Raw genomic sequence first — 10,828 nt, 5'->3', positions numbered from 1 at the left:
GGATGCCAGGTGGTAAGATTAGAATAAGGTTGTTGTTTTTTTAATCACTGCACAACTTAGAGCAGCTTGGGGAAAACAGTTGTCCTGACTTCTTGTTCTCAGCATGTCAGTCAGCAAAAGTGAAGACAATCAGCAATCACCTCCCAAGTGTTTTTGAAGATTTGGGGAATTAAAATGTATTTAGCTGCCAGGTTGTATATGATAATTGAGCAGAAATTCCATCATGGCTCAAAATTCTCTGAAACCTATGAGATCAAATTGCTTTAAAAATGGGCAGAAGCACCATCTTAAAAATGGGCAGAAGCACCATCTGGATTTTAGGAAGCGATGTTACTGTATCAAGTTTTTTCATGAAAAGCTGGTCCATCAAGCTTTTTCAAAATCTTATTTTTTTTGAAGGGATGAGATATTGCACTTTATGACTAATTTGCCAAAATGTACAGGAGAAACAAGTCTTGACATCCATTTCCATAATGGACCTCTTTCCATCAGACATGATATTTTTTCTGACCTATTCTATGCCCCTAAATAGCAAAATGGTAGGTTCTTATATGCAACAAATCAATATATCGCCTTGGCTCATAAAATAAAGATAATAAGATACTGATTCAGTGTTAACAAATAATAGCAAGGGGACTTGTGAGGCAAAAGCTAACATTCAAAAGAAATCAGAGTTCATAGGAACAGAGGCTCTTACTAGTAGCCAATGTTCAGCGAGAAAGCAAAAAGGGATAATCAGGTTAAATTTTTCCAAGAAGGCATTCATGAGGGAAGGCAAAAGTCAAACCACTTAGTGCTGGGGCATCACAAGAGTTATACTAAATATATGAGTGTGTTCTTAGCAAACAGCCCTGACTCATGCACTTAGATGACATGAGACAAGGCTGCTGCTCCCCTTGAATAGACCGGCAGCAAGATCTGACTGCTGGTACAGCGACGGATTCTATTGCAAATCAGGGCTGTTTCTGGTGGAGGCAGAGGAGGAAAGGTCCCAGGGCTTATGGAGCAAAGGAACTGGAGGAGGCTGTCAGTAGGCCCAGAGGAAGGGAGAGAGGGTTTTGGAAGAATTGGAGGCTGCGGCAGCGTGCTTTAGGGGCGAAAAGGAGCAAGGCCCCTTTAAGGAAAAGGTGGAAGAGACAGGATCAGAGAAAGAAAAGGAGGTGAGGTTGTTGTGCAGGAATACAAGCTGATCTGAGGGCTAATCCACATGGAGCTCCGTTTCCATCTGTCCTTTTTGCCATCGGTCTCTCCCTAGAGCAGGGGTGTCAAACTCAATTTCATTGAGGGCCGCATCAGCATTGTGGTTGTCTCTGGGGGCCAGGTAGGTGTGGCCAGGGTGGGCATGGTCTACTGGGTGGGCGTGGCTGGAGTGGGTGTGGCCTACTGGGTGGGCATGGCCATTGTTCACGTCAAGGGTGTCTGTGGGGGCCTGGGCAGGAGTGGGACAGATCTGAGGGTCTCTGACAGAAGGGGGTGGGACCGGGGCAAGCGTCAAGGCATGGTCCACTGGAAGAGCCTCACTGTTCCTCTCCTTCCTTCAAGAACAGAGTGGTGGGAAAATATTTGAGATGAGGGAGGGAGAAAAACAGGCAAGAAACGCAGCTGGGGAAGTGTCACCCTTCATGAGGAATGAAGAAATGCACCATCGCCTGGAAGTGGCCAGCACATGGTCCTCACCTACTTTACATATCTGGCTTGGTGGGCTTTGCGGGAGTGGACACCATGAGCAACGTGAGAGTCGACATTACCTGCACAATGCCATCCAGCCCCCAGCCTGCCTGGTTTCGGCAGGCAGCGGGGCACTCTCCTCACAGCACTGGGAGGCTGAGCCAGGCAGTGCGAAGCTCGCCAGTTTTGCACCTTGCTGCTTGCTGAAATTGGGCAGGCTGGGGGCTGAGTGGTGTTGTGCTTCTTTCTGGATTCGCGCCGCCTGGCTCAGCCTCTCGGTGCTGTGAGGACAGTGCCCCACTGCCTGCTGAAACCCCTCCCCTGGAGCCCATCAAGCCAGATATGTGAAGTAGGCAAGGGCCATTTACTGGCCATTTCCAGGCGATGATGCATTTCTTCATTCCTCACAAAGGGTGACACCTCTCCAGTGTGCGCCCAGGGGGAGGGGCCAATGCGGCAGGGGCCAGTCCCTTGCTGTTTCCAGATGGCCTTGTGGAGCTAAGACTGAATGCATTTCAGCATAATTGGCCACTACAAAATTGTACATTGGCTCCCGGGTGGCCTGGGCCTGGGCCAAGGCAGTGGGGGCCATTCCCTCACTGTTTCCAGGATGGCTTTGCAGGCCACATGAAACCACGTCGCGGGCCGCATCCGGCCCCCGGACATGTCTGCCCTAGAGACTAAAATGGACGTTCTGAAACTGGAGCTGGCCACGAACAAGGAGTGTATATCAGAGGTGGTGGCCCTTTGAGAGCTGCATGCGATGAAATTTCATTTTGATGTATGACGATTGGTATACATTCAAAGTGACAATAGAGTTGTTGTTGTTGTTATCTCTCTGCTTTTGGCTTTCTACCTCAGAGACTGAGGGATTTTATTTCTTGTATCCCCAAGGACCAGTGATTGAAACTCAGGTTTGGATCAGGACCAGAGGGACTGGTTCTAGATCTCTAAAATACTACATGTAGTCCTTGACTTACAACCATTCATTTAGTGACCGTTCAAAGTTACAACAGCACTGAGAAGAGTGACTTACAACCAGTTCTCATACTTACAGCTGTCATAGCATCCACAAGGTTAGGTGACTGAATTTCAGGAGCTTGGCAACTGGCAGATACTTATAATGGTTACAGAATCCTGGGATCATGTGATTGCCATTTGAGACCTTCCCAGCCATCTTCCAACAAGCAAAGTCAATGTGGGAAGCTGGATTCACTTAACAGTTGCATGTTTCATTTAACAACTGCAGTGATTTGCTTAACAGCCATAGCAAAAGAAGTTGTAAAATTGGGTATGACTCACTTAGCAACAGAAATTCTGGCCCCAGTTGTGGTCAAAGACAGCCTGAATATATGGCCCTGGGTGTTCCCTCTATCTAATTTTTTCCCCTTCACTTTTGATGAAGTTTCATAGCCAAATGCAGACTATGCATCCATTTATCAATGAATCATCTTTCTGAAATAAGATAAACCTATGAATTGATTGCTTCGCAATTCCAGGAATGGGATACTATTATTCTTATATCAGATGCTTTATATCACAAAGTGGAAAAACAGAGTATTTGGCAATAGGAAAGTAGCACATGAAGACATTTTTTGTGCAGCTTGGTTCTTAGGAGGCATCTAACAGTTCTATGCAATTAAAATTCTGATATTTATTTATTTATTTATTTAAAAGCTATGGTTGTCGTGTCCCGGGGTCCCATGCAACTCAGACGGTATGACTCAGCAGTGTGCAACATAAACATAATAATCTAACAACAAACACAAGATATAAATATAAAACCTAACAATAAAATATATTGACTTAGGAACATCATTGCCATCATTACTGGGGCATCATCAGAGAAAATAAATCCAAAGAATGAGATTCTTTCTAATTCTGAGAAACAATAATAATGGGAAGTTACAGCCCAAAGGAAGAATTCCATCTGAATATGCAAATGCTATCAACTAAAAAAAAACTAATTCGGGTGTCTTTTTAATAGAATATCTTGGAGCTCATCATTTAGTACACCTGTCTTTTTTATAATTATTTTGAATGGCAATCAGAATGATACATATTTTTCCTCTATTTGTTTAACTAGGTTTATTACCGAATACGCCAATTTCTCCTAGTAAACCTCAGCAGCAGCAAATGAATGATTATTATGATTTTCAAAGCTGCAATCAAAAAGTGCTGCTCTGAAAACTACCTTTTGCTTTGTACATAATTATTTGTATCATTTGGACAGAAACAAGACGTGTCATTTAACATGTTTTTTATGATTTTCAGCACAGAAGGCTAATATAAATAAGTGTATTGTTTCAGCACCTAAATGAAGCCAAGAAATGCATTAATCTTTCCAATAAGACTGTAGAATCAATAGAGGGATGCTTGCATATTACAGAACTGCTACACACTTTCTTGATGGATACCAAATTGAATTATTTTATCAGAAGAAACAGTCAATATTCTGCTTCACGATTGTGAAGAAGTATTAAGTGTGCACTGAGATTTATTTGATAGGTTGCATTGCATGTCACTTAGATTTCTAATGTTTTACAATTAACAATGCCATTTTAAAATCTCGAAGATGCACGGAATCTGTGTCATGAGAACTTCATCATAATAGGAGATGAGTCAAAGTTGTGAGCTTTATATAGTGCAGATTACAGCAAAACAGCTCTAAATTCTGCACAATTGAGGCACGTTTAAGTCTCTGAACAAATGAATTTCAGGCTAATAGTGCAAGCACTGGTCAACGTGCTTGCTTTCCTTTAAAAGTAAGGATGTTTAATACTACATTTTACGGCATCTGTACTTTTAATTGATTTTGTATGCTGTCTACAGTCGGTCTAGTAGGTGGCATGCAAATAATTGTAAATCAATTTTACAGTAACAAACAGATGGGGTGGGCGTGTTGGTAAAGCTACAAGTTCCACTTGTGCCATGCCAGATTCATTCTCTGTAGTCTGGTTATCTCTGGGGCATGGCATCACACCGATGCTCTCTAACATCAAGGATTGCCATCAAGTCACAACCCAGATACAACTCCATTCTGCCATTTAAGAGGGGCTCCTGTCCAGGAGAGATCAAGTTTGCCCACCATTCTGGAAAACTCCAGTGGTCACAGGCAGCAAAGCTGCAACTTCATTGAAGAGCTGGTCAATGGAGTTCTTCTAACTTCTTTCCAGAAGTCTAACTTTGCAAATCTACTTTGCCCAACCAGGGCAACTAAATTAAGCTACTGATGAGGGGAGGTTTTCTGTAAAGGATCTAAGGTAGATAACAGTTACACATGCCCACCCACTTGGCACCCTAAATACAGCTAGACACAATGACACAAAAATGACAACATATGCATCATGATGTCACCATGCAAGTTCTGTCCTTTCATACTTGCATTGACATCACATGGAAATACATCAAAGGGTAATGCTTGCATTACAAAGCTGTGGTGCATTTCTGCTTTTTTCCATTCAGCTAAACAATGAATCAGAGGTAGGCATTTGGTTGTTTTCCTATTATAGAGCATGAACGATTCTTTTCATTCTTTCTAATCGAGTGGAACTTTAAAAATAATTTTTAAGGGAATTTGGAATTCTGTCGGTTCATTAGCAACATAGCTCCCCACAAACAGAACTGAAGGCACTCAGTTTGGTGCGGTAAAACAAACCATTGAAGAAAAAAATAAATTCACAAATGGGCTGCATCTGGCCAGATAGTGTAGATTTTTTTTTTTTAATTCTCATTACATCCCAGTAAGGCAATTGGACAGTGGCTCAAAATATTGCCAATTGTTCCATTCTTAAGCACCTCCCCTTCCTGGTCACATGACCCAAAGAAGACTTGCTATTAAGGAGATGGAAACAAGCCATTCTCTGTATGCACTGCTTACTTTGTTTCAAATAGAATCTTGACTCTTGAAAAACTCTAAAATCTTCAATCTAACTAACTTAGGGCTGATTCTGTTAAGTCTACGTCTGCATAGCTCTGTGACCATCCATTGCTTAGTTTGGTGGCAATAAACCATCTTTGCAGAATACATTTTGCTTATCTGCATAATGTGAGTTAAACATTATTTGCTTTCTTTAAAAAAAAAAAAAAACCACGATCCCAAGCAATGAAGTCATTTAAGTTTTCTGAAAATTATCTTAAACTTAAAATTATCTAATCTGGGAGGAGGAATGGACCTTCAGCAGTAAAGATGACAGATGTTCTATTGCTTCCTTCTTCCCAGGACTATAATGATGAAATCCGTCAAGAGCAATTGAGGGAATTGTCATATTTAAATGGTTCAGAGGACTCACCTCGTGGGCGAAGTATTAGAGGAAGAGGAATTCGGGCTCCTCCTGCAACTCCTTCAAGGTCAGTTGCTTTGTCTTTCTTTATACTCGGTATAAATACTTTATAATAGCTATAATAACCTTGGCTACAAATGACTTGGTTAATAAACAGATACATGCCACAGCTCACAGATACAGCTGAGAAGAATAAAGGAGGGAGTTTTGTTTATGCATTTGGTTCTAACAAAACATTCCACTTAGTTGCAATTACACTTACACAGAGGAACTGAAAATATATCTTATAAAGCAAAGAGACTAAACAAAGTTTATGGTTTTGTTCCAAATCAATGAACATTCATCCTAGCATAAATCCCAGTATTTTCTTATTTAAATAAACACAGCCACATCTACTGGAGCCATATGGTCTCTACCTTCATCTTCACCAATTTAGTTCCTTTCAGTTGTTTTAGAGATTGCAATCCTCCTCCTCCTCCTCCTCCTCCTCCTCCTCCTCTGGGCTTAGCCGTTGCTGGCTGGAGGTGATAGAAGTCACCTTTTGACATTTCTAGAAGATGCCTGTCTTTATAGTAGGGTCTTATTTCTCTGAAAATCTGCAAGAACCATTTTGTTAAATGCTCATATTTGCGGCATACCTTCTGCTTCTGTGTAAAACAGGTTTTGCGATAACTTATGCATGATGACTTATTCAAAAGAAAAACAGTACAATTAACTATTTTAAAATCTAGTACAAGATTAAGTTTATACTTAATTTGTGTTTGGCAGTCTCTCTATATACACAAAATAATTTAATTGATGGTAGGTGGATTTTAATTTGGTAGATGCAAAAGCGTCCAAATATAAACATCATAGGGTTCACAGAACTGAAGTCTAAACTAAGCCTTTGATTTTATCCAATATCCCATATGGATTTATTTCTCTTTTTTCATTAACAGTTCAAGATGCTGATTAAAAATATTCTTAATTTTTCTTTCAATGTAGTAATTTCCCTTTTCCATCAGCATATGTAGATATAATAATAACAACAACAACAACAACAACAACAACAATAGAATTGGAAGGGACCTTGGAGGTCTTCTAGTCCAACCCTCTGATCAGGCAGGAAACCCTATACCATTTCAGACAAATGGCTGTCCAGTCTCTTCTTAAAAACTTCCAGTGTTGGCGCATTCACTGCTTCTGGAGGCAGGTTGTTCCACTGATTAATTGTTCTCACTGTCAGGAAGCTTCTCCTTAGTTCTAGGTTGCTCCTCTCCTTGATTAGTTTCCACCTGTTGCCTCTAGTCCTGCCTTCAGGTGCTTTGGAGAATAGCTTGACTCCCTCTTCTTTGTGGCAACACCAGTGGTGGGATTCAGCCGGTTCACACCAGTTTGGTAGAACTGGTAGCTAATTTATAGTTGACTCTGGTGAACCGGCTGATGCCCTAGCCCAGGGATAGGCAACATTGGCTCTTTTATGACTCATGGACTTCAACTCCCAGAATTCCTGAGCCTTTTTTGCAAGGCCTAGAACAGATCATCCGAAGTGCGTGGATACCACTTCTGGAAGTCCGTTCTGAGCCGGGGAGGCCTCCCCGGCTCAAAATGTTCACAGCCAAGGTCAGAGTGTGATCATAATTTCATTGTATAGGAACATTATTATGTCTTCATAAATCTCAATTCTGCTCTTTATGACTCCAATTACATATAATTTAATAGTTTTAATAAAATTAGGAATCTATTTTATAGGTGGCTTATTTCATCTTACTACTTGTAGAGTAGCTGCATTTCATTTCCTACTTTCCTTCTCCAAATGTTCTAGATCAGGGGTGTCAAACCGCCGGCCCGCGGGCCAGTTTCATCATACCGAAGCCGTACCCACCCCATTGTGGCAATGCAAAAAGAGTCGCGATACATTGTGTCACGTCACGTGACGTGATGAGTTTGACACCCGTGTTCTAGAGGAACCAGTTCCCATTTTTAATCAGCAGTTCTCTCTCTGAAATCATATTCTTTGCAAATCCTTGTTAACAGTCCAGATCCCTGGAATCTCATCTCAAAACCTACTGTGGTTTCAACTGAATTCTTGCAGAATAAATTCTTTCCAGGAACTGCATGTTATTAAAAGTGGTGCATGCTTTAGCTTCATGTGTCAAATCCTGATTATTATAACACCTTTCTGATTTGAGATTTTTGAATAATATAGGGAAAGGCTGGGCATGCTAATTCACAAGAAAAGGTTCAGACCTCATATTAATGCAGCAGCTTTCTGCTCTTCATTAGAGCAGTCTGACTTTTTTCAGGCTGCCTTTACATCTTTTTTTTTTTTTTTAAAGATGCTATTTTAAGAAAACCAGTCAATGCAATTCTTAGAGCCATTGCATCTTTTTCAAGCTCATGTGAAAGCCTTTAAAAATGGGGTACTTAGTAGTTCGTAAAGATGGGGTCCCCTTGCCTGTTCAAAAATTTATTCTGAATTATTTGCAAAGTCAACAGAGTTCTAATACACAGCATTATTAATTAATACAGTATAGAAGGAATATTCATCAAATATGCATCAAATAAAATGGTTTCTGATGAATATCTTGAAATGAAAAAGTGTTTATTTCAAATAAGTCTTGGCAGCACACAATTTATGTCTTATTTATATAACATATAATTTAAATTTATAAGGCCACCAAACTCATAATGATTCTTGGTGATACACACTTTAAAAATGAAAGCCAATATACTATATCAATATGAAAATAAGGTGGCCATAGCCAAGGAGTAGACGTTATCACAACATACGTAAGTTGTTGTTGAGGTTGTAGTCCTCGACTTACAACCACAACTGAACCCAACAATTTTGTGGCTAAGTGAGACAGTTGTTAAGTGAATTTTGCCCCATTTAATGACTTTTCTTGCCTCAGGTGCTAAGTGAATCACTGCAGTTGTTAAGTTAGTAACACAATTGTTAAGTAAATCTGGCTTCCCCATTGACTTTGTTTGTCAGAAGGTCACAAAAGGGGATCACGTGACCCCGGGACACGACAACCATCATAAATACGAACCAGTTGCCAAATACCCGAATTTTGATCATGTTACCATGGGGATGTTGCAAGTGTGAAAAACAGTCATAAGTCACTTTTTTCAGTGCTGTGGTAACTTTGATTGGTCACAAAATCAACGGTTTTAAATTGAGGATTATCTGTACTAGAAATAATCCAATTCAGGTGAACACACATAAGGCAGAACCTGGGGGAAAAAACCAAAATCTTCAAGAACTATTTAAGGGACAGCAGGGTTGATTTATTCCAACTATTCCAAAAGGAACACTGACACATTCTGGATCAATTGTAGTTTCAAAGTGATCTGTGCACAATGCATTGCTATAATCCTTGTACAAGGTGACTGAGGCATGTCTCTGAGAAAGAACTCTTAGTCTAGGAAACAGGTCAGTTGGCATTCCAGATAAATCTAATTGCAATATCCTCTACCTTCAGATCACATTGCAATTGCCCTGATACAAAAATCAGATGTGTCATGTGACTACCCATAGGTGTTCAGCTCTCTATAATTTGGGCTATGTCCATGGTTGCTCTGGTAGCTATGAACTCATGGGCCACTCCAGACTTTACGCTTAAAAGGGCAAATTAAAGTCTCTTAGAAGTGTTAGAAGCTCCAACTCTAAGTTGGCAATGGAGTCGGTCAGAGATATTGCTGCATAGCATGGAAGTTATACCGCAGCAGTCAAACCACTTCTCTGTATAACCCAACTTCAACCACAGGATCTCATAATTGAATATTTGTGGTGCAACGCTTCGGAAAGCTAATGGGACTTTCTGGATAACAACAGCTATCCCACATCTCAGGGCCTGTCTTCACAACTTCAAAATCTAGGTGGATACATCTCCAAGAAAGGAACACCACCTGTAGTACCTTTAGTTTTCTATGCACTTTTTTCTGTAAAATCACAAAATGGAGATGACATTGAACAATTGTCTGACTAATACTTGGCAGAATCAAAGTAATATTAGATGGTCCTTTATCAACCACTGATGGAAAGCTGTATATGAACCATCTAAAGGACATCACATACCTAGAAATGACAAGTGTTCTACATGGTAGAGGTGGCATTTCAATTGTTAACACACTGACAAAACTATTGAAAATGTTTTTCGCTTACAAAGGGAATTTATAAGTTATTACATTATGCCCTAGGTTTCCACCTAGAAGGTCAGGACCGCTTACCTGGTTCTTCTCTATCCTCCCAATATTTTACTTTCTGTGATATGAGGTATTCCAGTTCAGTGAAAGTGCCTGGCCCAGGTTCATGACTAATTAACGAGAGTGACCTCAGCTTCTACCATTGAAGTGTACAAAACAAAGGAATACAACAGCTTATCACGATTTTAGGTTTTCTGTCTGTTGTTGGTTTTTTTTCCCTCTGCTACATTCTTGTCATGAGCTATTAATTCTGACTTGATGTTTCTGCAATGCATTCTTCCCTAATTAAAAAAATATTTAGTTCGTGTGGGAGAATTTCACTCCACCTTTTGATCCCAAGACCCCTACTGTAACTTCCAATTAAAAACATAAAAGTACAAAAAACCATCTAGGATAAAAATGCAATATATCAGTTAAATAATTCAAACCAACAAACAGGGGCAATAACCAGGTCATTTAAAATATACATAGCCATAGCAGGAGAAGAACAATGAAATTGTAGGATGAAACCGATCATGTATCTTTCTAATATTCTAGCTATAGACCAACCTTTTAGGAGTTGTCCACGATCCATGAGCTACTGGGCAGAAAGCTTGCTAGAATGTCTTCACCAAGCTGATATTTGGAGATAGAGGAACTAGAGCAGCCTCAGAAGCTCAATGCCAAGTTCAAGCACATTTGTGTGA

At 40.3% G+C, this 10,828-nt stretch overlaps 1 protein-coding gene across 1 annotated transcript in view; it reads left to right on the top strand.

The window, feature by feature from the left end:
* Positions 1-10,828, top strand: part of KHDRBS2 (KH RNA binding domain containing, signal transduction associated 2) — a 368,904-nt gene that overhangs the window by 231,927 nt on the left and 126,149 nt on the right. The window contains exon 5 of the mRNA XM_015815904.1: positions 5,891-6,018. Within this exon, the coding sequence (XP_015671390.1) occupies positions 5,891-6,018 (128 nt within the window). The remainder of the gene's footprint in view (positions 1-5,890; positions 6,019-10,828) is intronic.

Source organism: Protobothrops mucrosquamatus, unplaced genomic scaffold, assembly GCF_001527695.2.
Source record: "Protobothrops mucrosquamatus isolate PMUCROS unplaced genomic scaffold, P.Mucros_1.0 scaffold384, whole genome shotgun sequence".
Taxonomy (NCBI): Eukaryota; Metazoa; Chordata; class Lepidosauria; order Squamata; family Viperidae; genus Protobothrops; species Protobothrops mucrosquamatus.
Note: the sequence above shows the minus strand (reverse complement) of the source record. Positions and strands in the feature narration are given on the sequence as shown.